The sequence below is a fragment of the Lytechinus variegatus genome, chromosome 9 (assembly GCF_018143015.1).
Source record: "Lytechinus variegatus isolate NC3 chromosome 9, Lvar_3.0, whole genome shotgun sequence".
Lineage (NCBI taxonomy): Eukaryota > Metazoa > Echinodermata > Echinoidea > Temnopleuroida > Toxopneustidae > Lytechinus > Lytechinus variegatus.
Window position 1 is genome coordinate 28,014,000 of NC_054748.1, and position 13,849 is coordinate 28,027,848.

Genomic DNA, 13,849 nt, shown 5'->3' on the forward strand with positions numbered 1-13,849 from the left:
ATCTCGTGTTAAGTGAGGCAGCCACAATAGAATACAAGGGACTGATAATTCGTTGATGAAACTGGATTTCGTGATTTCGCTATGGAGAATCAAACAGATGCTGTGAGTGTTGTCAGTCACAAGTCAGCGCGGAGCAGAACAAGTAGATCTTCTCGAGCAAGCAGTAGGAGTGATCACCTTATTCTACGTCGCCAGGAAGCTGCCATTAAAGCAAGTTCGGCATTCGATGAAGAAGAGGCTAAGCTGGAGTTGACACTTCGAAATTTAAGGACACAAAGAAAGCTAGCTTGTCTTCAAGCCGAACAAGCTGTTCTGGAGGAGAACGCCGAGTCTGAGTTTTCTCATGGACCCGAAGACAACCACGATCTCAAAGACATTAAAGAGGAAAACAAAGCAGAAAGGATTTCACGTTTTCTTAATCACCAGGGAGAGGAGGAAACTCCAGTCGTTACACACCTAGAATTGGGACAGTCGTCCACAACCGTGAGTAATTCATCTGACGATATTCACAAGATTGTCTCCTCACTTGAAAAACTAGCACAGTCATCTCTTGAACAAGGTGTGTTAAATCGTCATATGTTGATTCAAGCCCAGTTACCAAAAGTCAATGTTCCTTTGTTTTCTGGAGACCCACTTAGCTACCCTCTGTGGAAAAATTCGTTCGACTCAACCGTACATATGAAACCACTTGATGATGGAGCCAAATTGAATTTGCTTCACAGCTGTGTCGCCGGGAAGCCGAAAGAAATTGTGCAGCACTTTGTTTTGATTGGCTCCCTGGATGCGTATGAACAAGCTCGAGAGACTCTATCTAGACGGTACGGCGACCCGACGGTTGTAAGCTCAGCCTTCACTTCTAAGCTAAATTCGTGGGGACGCATCAACAGCCGTGACGCAACCGGACTTCAAGATTTCTCAGACTGCTTGGCAAAGGTCGTTGCTGCAAAGAAGTCAATAAAGAGCCTGGGGATTTTGGATTTTCCTCAAGAAAATTCAAAACTCGTCGAAAAGCTCCCCTCATACCTCGAAAGCAAGTGGAGGGATGAAATCGATCGCTACAAGGAAAAACACGGGAGACAGGAATACCCTCCTTTCATCGCCTTCGCTGATTTTGTGAGGAGAGCGGCGGACAAAGCCAATATCCCAGAGCTCAGTGCTTCTGTGCGGGAGCAGATAAAGCCAGTCAACCCGAAGCCAAGCGGGAAGCATGCTCGAACTTTCGCCACTGAAGGGAAACCTTTCAAACCTTCAGGCAAGCCATCCAAGGACAAGACCTGTCCATATTGTCAAGATAATCATCTCATCGAAGAATGCTCCAAGTTTAAAAATATCACCCTCGAAGAGCGACGGACATTCTTCTTCGAGAAGAAGTTGTGCTTTGGATGTGGGCTGCACAGCAACCACCGGAGCAAGCAGTGTAAAGCCAGGCGGTCTTGTACTGTTTGCGAAGGAAGGCATCTATCCTGCTTCCACTCGTGGCAGAAACAGCCAGTCAAGCAGGAAGAAGCAACCGCAAACTGCACATCGGTTTGCAGTCTCCAAGAAATTCAAGGTAAAGACCACTCGATGATTGTTCCTGTGTGGGTGAGGAGTGTCAATAACCCATCCAAATCATTCTTAGAGTATGCGATATTGGACGAACAATCTAATGTCAGCTTTATATCACGCAAACTCTACAATAAGCTAAACCTCCAAGGCCAAAAAACCAACCTAAAGCTGACTACGCTGCATGATACTTCGATGATTGATACTTTCAAGGTGCAGGACTTGGAGTTGCAAGACCACAAAAGGCAAAACATCGTTCGCCTACCAGCTGCCTTTACCAGGGATGACATTCCTGCCACAAGGTCTCAAATTCCAAAGACTCAGATCGCTGAAAGATGGCCTCACCTCATCCGCGTGGCAGAAGAGATGATGCCATATGACCAGACTGTCGAAGTTTCTCTTCTCATCGGAACAGACTGCCCAAGTGCAATTCGACCTCGAGAAATCATCGCTGGAGGAGAAGCGGAACCTTATGGGCAGAAATCTCTACTTGGTTGGGGAGTCGTCGGAAGAATCTGCAAGGATCCAATCGAATCAAGTTCAGCTAGCTGTCACAAAATAGCTGCTGAATTGTACCAGAACCTCGCATTCCCAACCAAGGCCAAGGAACTTCTCATCGAAGACAAGGTGATTAAAGCTCTGGAGACTGACTTCAAACATGACAACTCGAAAGAACCAATGTCAATTGAAGACCATAGATTCCTTCATCTCCTTGAGGAGGGAATAGTGAAGAGACAGGATGGGCACTATGAAATGCCACTTCCACTAAAGACAGATAATGTAAGCCTTCCATCAAACCGACAAGTAGCTGAAAAACGATGGAGACAGCTCACAGCTCGTTTCAAGAAAAATCCTCAGTTCCTGAACGACTATCGAGCCTTCATGGATGAAGTTATCAAGACCTGCGCAGAGAGGGCACCAGTTCACAGTGTGGAAGGGATGGTCAACTATGTTCCCCACACAGGAGTGTACCATCCTCGAAAACCGGGCAAGATTCGTGTCGTTTTCGATTGCTCGGCAAAATGTAATGGCATCTCCCTCAATGACCATCTTCTTCAAGGCCCGGACCTTACTAATGAACTTCTCGGCGTCCTATGTCGCTTCAGGCAAGATGATGTCGCTTTCATGGCCGACATCAAAAGCATGTTCCACCAATTCTACGTTACTGAGAAGCATCGAGATCTTCTTCGCTTTCTCTGGTGGGAAGACGGCAATCCAAATTCCAACGTGATCGAATATCGGATGAAGGTGCATCTGTTCGGAGCAACAAGCTCACCAGGCTGTGCCAACTTTGGTCTCAAGAGGGCAGCAGATGACGGTGAAGAGGAATTTGGGAGTGAAGCCGCCAACTACATTCGTAAGGAGTTCTACGTAGACGATGGACTTAAGTCGGTATCGACATCGGAAGAAGCTGTTGCACTGCTGAAGTCAGCACAAGGGATCTGTGAAAAAGCAGGGCTTCGACTTCACAAAATTATGTCGAACAAGAAGGAAGTTCTGCAAAAATTCACAACAGACGACATGTCCAAGGGCTTGGCTGATCTGAACCTCGATATCGATCCTCTACCTCTGGAGCGTGCTCTTGGTGTAGTCTGGTGTGTTGAGAGCGACAGTCTCCAATTTCGCATCGAGCTCAATGATCGACCCCTTACCAGGAGAGGTGTCTTGTCAACTGTCTGCTCTATATATGACCCTAATGGCTTCGCTAGTCCAGTGACTCTACGTGGCAAGCAGATCTTGCAGAGTTTATGCCGAAGCAAAATCGACTGGGATAGCCCAATTCCAGAAGACATCAGACCACAGTGGGAGAAATGGAGAATGGAGATAAGCGAACTGGAAAACTTAAAGATTCCACGCTGCTACAAGCCCCAGAACTTCGGTTCAGTCAAGCATGCTGAATTACACCATTTCTCCGACGCCAGTCAAAATGGTTATGGTCAGTGCTCATACCTTCGACTTGTGAATGAAGAAGGTGAAGTATCGTGTTCTCTTGTCATCGCTAAGTCTAGAGTGACCCCTCTCAAGCACCAAACCATTCCAAGACTCGAATTAGCTGCTGCTGTTATCTCGGCCAAGATGAGTGCGTTTCTTCGCAAAGAACTGACATATCATGAGATTCGTGAATACTTCTGGACAGACAGCAAAATCGTGTTGGGGTACATCAGCAACGAGTCCAGAAGGTTTCATGTATATGTACCCAATCGAGTGCAACAAATACGCAACGTATCTGATCCTGCGTCTTGGTACTACGTAGACACTTCAACCAATCCAGCAGATGATGCTTCTCGAGGACTCACAGCAAAAGAGTTGTTGGAGAGCAGCACTTGGCAAGCAGGTCCAGGTTTCCTGCATGAGAAAGGACTGTTTCATCCAGGCGCGGATCCATGGGGGGGGCCGAGGGGGCCTCGGCCCCCCCCCCCCCTTCGGCTAAAAAAAAAGAGAGAAGGAAAGAAAGAGAAAAAGAGGGGAAGAGGGGAAAGAAAAGAAGAAAAAGAAGAAAGGAAGAAGGGAAGAAAAAAAGAGAGGAAAAGGGGGAAAGAAAAGAAGAAAGGAGAGAGAGGAGAGGGGAAAAGAAGAGGGGAAAAGAGAGAGGAAGAGGGGAAGGAGGAAGAGGGGGAAAAAGAGAGAGGAAAGGGGGAAGAAAAAGGAAAGAGGGGGAAGGAAGGGAAGGAGAGAAAAAGGGGAAAGAAAGAGAAGGAAAAAGAGAGGGAAAGGAAAAGGAGGAAAAAAAAGAGAGAGGAAAAAGAGGAAAGAAAAGGAGGAAGAGAAGAAAAGAAAGGGAGAGGGAGGAAAGAAGAGAAGAAAAAAGAGAGGGAAAAGAAGAAGGGAAAGAAAAAAGGAGAAGAAGAGGGGAAAGAAAGAGAAAAAAGAGGAAGAGGGGGAAGGAAGAGAAGAAAAAGGGAGGGGAGGGAGAAGAAAAAAGAGGAAGAGGGGAAAGAGAGAGGAAGAGGGGAAAAGGAAAAGGAGAAAAAAGGAAAGAGAGGAAGAGGGAAGAAAAAAGAGGAAAAAAGAGAGAGAAGGGGAAAAAAGGGGGAAAGAGAAGAAAAGGGGAAAGGAAGAGAAGAAAAGGGGAAAGAAAGAGAAGAAAAGGGAGGGGAGAGGGGGAAGAAAAAAGAGGAAGAGGGGAAAGAAAAGGAGAAAGGGGAAGAGGGAGGAAAGAAAAAAAAGAGAGGGAAATAAAAGAAGAAAAAAGGGAAAAAGAAGAGGGAAAGAAAGAGGAAGAGGGGAAGGAAGAGAAGAAAAGGGAGGGGAGGGGGAGAAAAAAAGAGGAAGAGGGGGGGGGGGAAGAGAGAGGAAGAGGGGAAAAGGAGAAAAATGAAGAAAGAGGAAGAGGGAAGAAAAGAGGGATGAAAAAAGAAAGAGAGAAAGGGGAAAGAAGAGAAGAAAAGGGGAGAGGAAGACGGGGAAAGAAAATGATGTTCGAACCAAAAGGGCGCTGAAATAATGTTCGAAGAAATGTCAAAATGCTGTTCGAACTGGGGGCAGAATTGATGTTTGAACGGGGGGGGGGGGCGAATTGATGTTCGACGTAGGGGCGCCAAATTGATGTTGGACCTACATGTAGGGGCGCCGAATCGATATTCGAACTAGAAGGGCGTCAAAATGATGTTCGAATGGATGCCAAAATGATGTTCGAACTGGGGGCCAAATTGATGTTCGAACGGGGGGGGGGGGGCCGAAGTGATGATCGACCTATATTTAGGGGCGCCGAATTGATATTCGAACTAGGAGGGCGCCGAAATGATGTTCGAAGTGGGGACGCCAAATTGATACTCAAACTAGGGGGCGCCGAATCGATGTTCAAACTAGGGGGGGGGGCGCAAAATTGATACTCGAGCTAGGGGGGGGCGAAATTATATTCGAACTAGGGAAGGTAAATTGAGTTCGAAGGGATGCCAAAATGATGTTCGAACTGGGGCCGAATTGATGTTCGAACGGGGGGGGGGGGCAAATTGATGATCGACTTACATGTAGGGGCGCCGCGCCGTACTGATATTTGAACTGCCGCCTTGTTGTTGGCTCATTGTTCCATATATTGAAAGTTTTTAAATGCCTTGGCCTTGAGGTTTTTAGGCCTTGGGGTTCCATGCCTTGGCCTTGGGGATTGAAGCCTTGGTCTTGGGTATTAAAGCCTTGGCCTTGGAGGTTTGAGCCTTGTCTACAACACTGATGGATATATTGATAGATATTATTTACAGAAATTTTGAAGTTTACTTGCACACACTAAGAAATAAAGGTTTAGAATTGAACCCCAAAAGGCTGATGCAAAATCAGCACCCTATGGGTTCAAAAATTGAACCCCTGATTTGGGGTTCAAAAATTGTACCCTGCGGTTGGGGTTCATTTTTGCACCCTGCGGGTTCAAAACTGCACCCCTAAATTTCAAATTGAAACCCTAGGGGTGCAGTTTTGAACCCGCAGGGTGCAAAAATGAACCCCAACCGCAGGGTTCAATTTTTGAACCCCAAATCAGGGGTTCAAATTTTTAACCCATAGGGTGCTGATTTTGCATCAACCTTTCGGGGTTCAATTTTGAACCTTTATTTCTTGGTGTGCAATATGTAAAAGAATAAATGAAACATTCATTGTAAAGGTGAAAGTTTCGGATGCGTGTTTTATTTTTTGACGAATCGTCAAATACTCAAATAACTGAAATAACTGTATGGTTTTTATTGTTCCTATAATTTGTTGTTTCATGTAGTAATGCGTAAAAGACAGCTATATACAGTTCATGATACGACACCTTTTCGTTTCCAACCTACAGTGGGAAATCACGTTTTATTATTTTTTAACGAATTCCACTGAAACTATACACAACAAAAAAGTAAGTCCCCCTTAAACAAACATCAATAATTTCCGAACCAATGCGAGTTTTTAATATATTTTTACATGAGCGTGTAAGTAATTTTATAAGCTTTCCTCTGAGTAAATGTTATGGACGTATTTTACGTCATGCTTTAGTGAGCACCGTCAGAAGGCAAAAATGTCACTTTTCAAAAGTCACAAGCCAAATATCATTACTTTGATTCCATTTTATTGGAGCTAATTCCACATTCTCATCATGAAAAATGGTCAGAAGGCTTGTAAAAGGTACTTTCTAAAAGATGATACAACTTTTCTGACTAAATTTTACGGTTGAATAAACACAAGTCCAAAATTACTATAATTGAATTTTGTACACATTCCTATCAATAAAAATGATAGAATATGATGACAGTTATTTTGGGGGAGAGCATCTTCAACAATAACCATCGTTTCACGGTTCAATGAATATTTATTGAAAACAAAAATACGATTTTATAAATATCATAGGCATGTATTGTTTCATTTTGGTAACTGAAAATTATCTTTTCTCAACATTTTCGTTATGTTCATGACCAATTAACATGCTTCAATGATTCAAAGGCGTTTAATTACACATTCACGCTTGAATGAACATGTGGAATGTGATCAGCTCGTTTTTACGTTATTAGAAAAATGCAATATGCAATTTGTAACTCTGTATATCTTTCACAAACCTCCTTGCATAGTTCATTTGATTTGATTCTTATGAAAATCCCGATGTTTAATGCATCAGTGAGCACACAATATTCGAAAATTATGCAAATGAGAAGAAAGTTCTAGGCCTTAGCCCCACTCTGTGCCGTATCGAATGATTCTTTTGGTGTGCGCGGCTTTTAGATAGTGTTACCTTGAAGCCATGTGCGAAGTTTCATGAAATATTTGTTGGCAGAAGTAACAAAAACCGTCCATGACACAAACCCTCATTTCATATTTGTTAAAATTTTGACTTCCTCTCTCATAGACTTGTGTACATTAAAGGTGCATATATTTAAGAATAAGTAAGCCCTTATTCAATATGGTGGAACTTTTTTCACGGCTGTCTTTAGCGATGTCACTTGGCAGTAATGTTTATCAACCTATGGGCAGTCTTTCTGTGCAAAAATGAAATCGATTTGTATATTCATGGATGAGCGAGCACGCATCAAAGTGGGAAAATTTGTATTTTCAATGTCAAAGACTCATTTTAAAGGGTAATAAAGTGAATATTAGGGGGCAAATTCGGTTTCAAATGTGACTTTAATTGCTGTTGTCTTATCATCCATCATTTCTATCACTACACACTTTCCGAACTTTAAATATTTTCATGGTTGAGCGAGCACATTCGAAAACTTAGGTATGAATACTCTTTATACTGCATAAATGCATACTTCCCTAACAATTTCTCATAATCAGTTTAATTTATGGACAAATCAGTCTGTCAGTGGTGGATCCAGAATTTCGAAATGGGGGAGGGGCCTATAATCGGGGAAGACATCAACATTTCCAAATTTTAACATGATCTAACAAGTTTTAGAGGATACTACCATAAACCCCTATGATGATACGTCACAATACAGGGGCCGCGGAACGGTTTTGAAAGTGGGAAGGGGCTGACCATCCAGAAAATCACAATCGTATGATCATTTTTACATTTGTGTACATGCTTTTGGAAAAAAGTGAAGGGCTGAAGCCCCCAGCAACCCCCCCCCCGCGGCCCCTGCAATACACTGTGCTCACTCAACCATGAACATACAATATCAAAATTGTGTGTGGAGTGGCTAAATGGATAGTAAAACAGCATAACACCATGAAATTCACCTAAAAACAATTTTTGCCCAACTTTGCATATGCACAATCTGAAAATCGATTCTTGTGACTTTCAAAAATAGTCATTTTCAATTCAATCTTTAATCACTCATGCATGACACAACCGATCAATCTCACTTTTCACCAGGAGTTGCTTAATGAGTGTAGAAAACTACCTACGAAATATCATATCTCAAAATAATTCTGTTCAAAAGTTACAGCAATTTGATTTAGGGGGACTTACTTTTTTTGTTGTGTATTTACTCAGGCCTAAACTGCATTGCTATCATTTACATTTATTGTTACATCTTGAACTAGTTGATGTATACAAGATACATGGGACCTTGGAATTCATGTTTCGCTAGTATCGTATGAAAGAGAGAGATTAGAACTTATCGTCCAAAAGGATGCGAACTTAAGAGCATTGTTTTCATATTTATAAAGACACTGATAATAAAGAATATTTTTACAGTATATTTATCTTTAGTATCTTATTTTCTATTTATATACACCGTTTACACGCATTCTGTTTCTTTTGAAAATCTATTTGGAGTATATAAAATTTGAGCAAGATTATAAGATACATAACCTTTTGATACTTTATATGATTTTTACAAGAGCGGAAGAGCCAATGTTTGTTGATTAGGATTGACAAGACAACTCACTGTTTTGAATGGATTTCAAGCGAATAACAAACGATTATATAATAAATCCAAACACAGATCTAAGTAGGCAGTGCACTCCCAATTAGTAAATGCTGAGTGCTGACTACGGAGTCTACCTCAACTATATAATAAAAAGCATGTTAATTTATATCTTTTGAAGAATATCTTACCCAAAATAAAATATTAATTTTCTTTCATGCAGAATACGCAATTTAGTTATTGCACAACCAGTTTTCATACGTGGCGATACAGGGGTGTCATCCCCCTAAGATTTTTCAACCCTGAAACAAAAAGTAGAAAAAAATGGGAGTACCCACAGGAACGAAGAATGCCTACAATGCAAGAGAGGTTTCTGTTAGAATTAACTGAACTAGACATTACCCATTCGGCAATGGGAGTCAATATTTCGGCACGATTATTACTTGACTTGAAATTAGGGCCCCCTAAGAAATCCTGGATCCGCGCCTGGCTCCCGCTCACATAATTCTAGCAGGGCCTACTCTGATGAGAAATTAAACGAAATTGAAAGCATCAAATGATTAAAATGCAAATCGCTCGAGTTTCCCGCTCGCATTGATTATTTTTATAAGTGATATTACATTTATTCATGAACACATTATAAATCCATTATTCATTTGCCTCTTCTTCATGCATAGGCGGATCCATTAACATTTTCCAATTGCGCTGTGCGTTCGCGAATTTGATTTATCAGGTACCTATTATTTTCATGTATTCCATAAAGTTTTCAAAATATCCCTTTTCAGGTCTGATTATCAAAACGCATCAGCTAGCGCCGCTATGCTTGCATTTTTGATTGGCGGGTTATGTATGTCTCAATATTGATTGTATAACAAATTATCTAAAATCCCCTTTTCATGACAGTTTATCAAAAATTTCGGCTCGCGATTTGCGCTCGCATTTATGGTTAAAAATATATCAACTAATTAATGATGCATCCTATTCATAATAAAAAGGTGCTTGAATGTACAGTGTTCAGGCCATAATATCATCAGATTCCGCGCCCTCATTATGCATGTATACTAAGATATCAATTTAATAATTAAATTGTCCTTTTTTTAATCTCGCGCTTAGCAAGATGAATAGGAAGATATATAGTCATCATATTCATATGATAACATGTCCTAAGGATGGCAAGGTCCTATGTCTCAAAATTAAAGTAATAATGAAACATATCCGCTCTTTATCAAGTGCGATTTATATCCACCTTACAAGTTTCCTATAAAGTGTTTGAAATATCAGATCGGAATATCAAATATTTTAAGCTCGCTTCGCGCTCGCTTTTATTTTCATGATAAAAGATTATGTAGAATGCCTAGATTATAGGTCTAAATCTGAAACACGCGCGCGCATTTTCATTCACTTATCCAGTTTTAGATCACAATATGAAAAAATTCCGCTCGCCCTTTGTGCTCGAATTATTAATGTAGGAAGATCCCCTTTCTCATCCCTTTCATGATTTAAACATGAATAGAGTATCCCGTTCAAGGTCGAAATCACGATTTTTTTTTACGCTCGCACTTTGCGCTCGCATTATTAATATAGGAAGATTCCATTTTATTCATCTTTTTCATGATTTAGGAAACAAATCTAGAATTTTTCCGCTCGCACTTCGCGCTCGCATCAATTGATTTGATTTGATTTATTGTTTTCTTCTGCATCCATAACATTCGTATAATACATTTTTTATAACATAATAAACATAATATTAGCATTTTTGGCATGAATCATAAATAAAGAGTACTAAAAAAATAATTCCAGACAAAATTATTAACTATATGATATTCACAATTTGCAGGAGAAGGATTGTCATCATAAGCAGATTGCTTGAAAAAATGACAATCCCAAACTTATACTAATTGAATTAATACATTTATAAAGCAGAATGGGCATATATTTTCAAATACGAAACATGAATTCATGCAATATCATAGTGTGAAGATGAAGATGATAAAGCTGAGGGTGACGGTGATATGATAATATTGTTGTTGTTGATGATGATGATGATTATGATGATGATGATGATGATAATGAAGGCCATGGAGATGATGGTGGTCATGATGAAGATATTGGTGATGACTAAATCGAAGGAGGAATAAATTCACGATAAAAAGGATACGACACAGAAATTTTACTTCAAATATTCTGATAATAACATAGATTTAACGTTAGCCTTAAATGAGTGAAGAGACGAAGATTGTTTTACAGACTCTGCTGGTAGAGAGTTCCACATATCTGGACCATGGTGTCTGGATCTCTGCGCAATAAGCAGTTTGGGGTTGATTAAATGGAAATTTGAAGTGTAACGGGTAGGGTATGAATGAATAGATGTATTAAGAGTATAAAAATTGTGAAATGAAGGTGGGAGCATGTTATTTACGTACTTAAACATAAGTAGTAAACTTTGAAGTGTATTATGTCAAATACTGTTAGAGTCTTTAGTTTATGGGATAATGGATTTGTGTGTGATAAATATTGGGAATCAGTACAGATTCGAATTGCTTTTTCTGTAATAAGTATATTGTATTAAAGTTTTCCATTCTTTATGTAGAAATGTCAAAAATTTTCAGCTCGCGCTTCGCGCTCGCATTATTTGATTGTTGAAATATGTAATGTCTTCAGGGCTAAATGCAAGCAGTCCTTAAAAGGCACCTTTCGATCAGTTCAAAACGTATACAAACATTTTCTGCTCGCGCTTTGCGCTCGCATTCTAGAATTCGAGATCGCAAATCTAGAATTTTTCCGCCCGGACTTCGCTCTCGCATCAATTGTTAAGTAATACTGTATAGCTATCCGTTCATGATTACAAAAAAATAATTAAAATTTTTTATGTAGAAATGTCAAAAATTTTCAGCTCGCGTTTCGCGCTCGCATTATTTGATTGTTGAAATATATCACGTTTTCGTGGCTAACTGTATGCAGTCTTTAACAGGACTGGTAGGCCTACCTTTCCGATCAGTTCAAAACGTTTATCACAAATTTCTACTCGCGCTTCGCGTTCGCAGTAATTATTGCAGGCACATCTTTTTTTCAAAAAGTTCAAATTTTAGGAAAAAATTCATGCAATTTAAAAAAAAATTGCTCGCGCTTCGCACAGGCATTATAAAATAAGGATTATGATATTATACATTTATGTTGATTTAAAGAATAAAGCTAAGATGTGACTTGTAAGACTACCCCCTTCAAAGAAACAAACCCAAAAAAAATCTTCGAGCGGCCGATCGGGGAAAATATGGCTGAAAAAAAAATTGGGGCCCCTTTATTGGCGAAAGCTGGATCCGCCCCTGATTCATGTGCCTATGAAATAAGATAATTTAACATGCATTTAAGGCACTTATGATTGCCTGGGGAGGGAGGGGCCGCCATTTTTCCGAAAAGTACACAGGGGCGCCAAAATCAGGTCGAATTTGGGCCCCCCTCCCTACGAAATCCTGGATCCGCGCCTATCCCCCTGAACCCATTCGAATTAATGTGGAAGAAATCGACCCAGAAGTGAAGAAATCAGCAACGCTCTCATCTAGAGTTGAAATTCACAACACCTTCGACACCAGCCGGTTGAGATAGATAGAATGACATCGTAGCGAACGGACGTTTCAGTTGCGAGCTCCCGAATTTCATCAAACTATTGTGAGAATTACGCCCATATACGCTCATGTACCCTTCATCTTAATGAGCAATGAATAAGTCAACAAGGGATTCTGCATACAATCTTCGCCGTATACAGGAAAGTAAGAAATTGGACACGAAAAAGAAATCAAAACTGAGCCAGAAACCAGAAAACATGGCCGCCGCACCAAGCACTGAACAAGCACCGAACGCGAGTACGACCACTAGCGATACGGCCCCGGAACAGCGTGCCGCGGCAAATGACTCCACCTCTACCATCGACCTGAGTGGCGCCAGTGGAGCCAGCGAATCCATACTAGTCGAAGGGGGCTCTGATAGAGTACTTACCTGCATAGCTGAATTGAGGAAAGAGATTAAGGATATGTTTGCCAGCAATTCGCAACTCATCAATGGAAAACTAGATTCTGTCATCGGTGAATTAAACGGAATTAAAGCCGATTTAACGCAGACAAAAAAGGACATTTCAGATCTGGAAGCGAGTATTAATTTTACAGACAACAGAATCGCCGCGATTGAGATGAATGAGATTCCATCACTAAAAAAAGAAATTAAAAGAAACGAAGACGAAATTGAGGAGAAGCTGATTCAAATGGAAATTCATCAAAGGAAGCAGAACTTATTAGTATATGGATTGCCAGACAAACAAAATGAGGATATTATTGCTACCACCCGTGACTTGTTGGCTAACTTCTTGAAAATCACCCCCGATACTGCCGCTAGGATCCCCATTGTCAACGCTCATCGTTTGCCTGGTTCGACTCAGCGCAGCAAACACCCCGAGAGTCAACGAAATGGCGAACCCTGCCCCATCATAATTCGCTTCGCTTCGATGCTGGACCGGGACCGCCTTCTACGTGCGTATGAGTTTCAGCCGCGTCAGCAGCAGACAGATCCTGCAGCCAGAGAGACCTGCAACCCGGAGTATGCCCGCGTGTCTATTCGTACCGATCTACCGCAGAAACTTAAGCGGGAAAGGGGACGACTCGCTACTATTGCATACAAGCTTCGCCACGAGGAACATGTTTCAACGAGGATAAAATTGATCGGATCCAAAATTACCCTGCAAACGCGGAAACGCGGTCGTGACGGTTCTCCGAGTACTGCCTGGACCACCTGGACAGCGTAGCGCATAGACACTAAAGAGGCAAGTCTCTAATCCTCAGTCATAATCTCGTCATGCATGAATTTAATTTTAGATAAAACAAGAATTTCTTTTGATATCAGTACAAATATGACTTACAATTCAACCATAAAGCTTAATAGCTTTACGATTCAACCTTTATTTCACCCTGTGTTAAACTTGTTTATTGTATACACATCCGTCATAATGCGGTATACATATATGATTATTTTACGAATTGAAG

At 41.0% G+C, this 13,849-nt stretch overlaps 1 protein-coding gene across 1 annotated transcript; it reads left to right on the forward strand.

Moving 5' to 3' along the window:
• Positions 1-81: 81 nt before the first annotated feature.
• On the forward strand, positions 82-13,611 carry LOC121421920. The gene is made up of 2 exons (XM_041616720.1): positions 82-3,919; positions 12,533-13,611. Exons 1-2 carry the CDS (start codon positions 82-84, stop codon positions 13,609-13,611), a joined length of 4,917 nt encoding a protein of 1,638 aa, XP_041472654.1.
• The last annotated feature ends 238 nt before the right edge of the window (positions 13,612-13,849 follow it).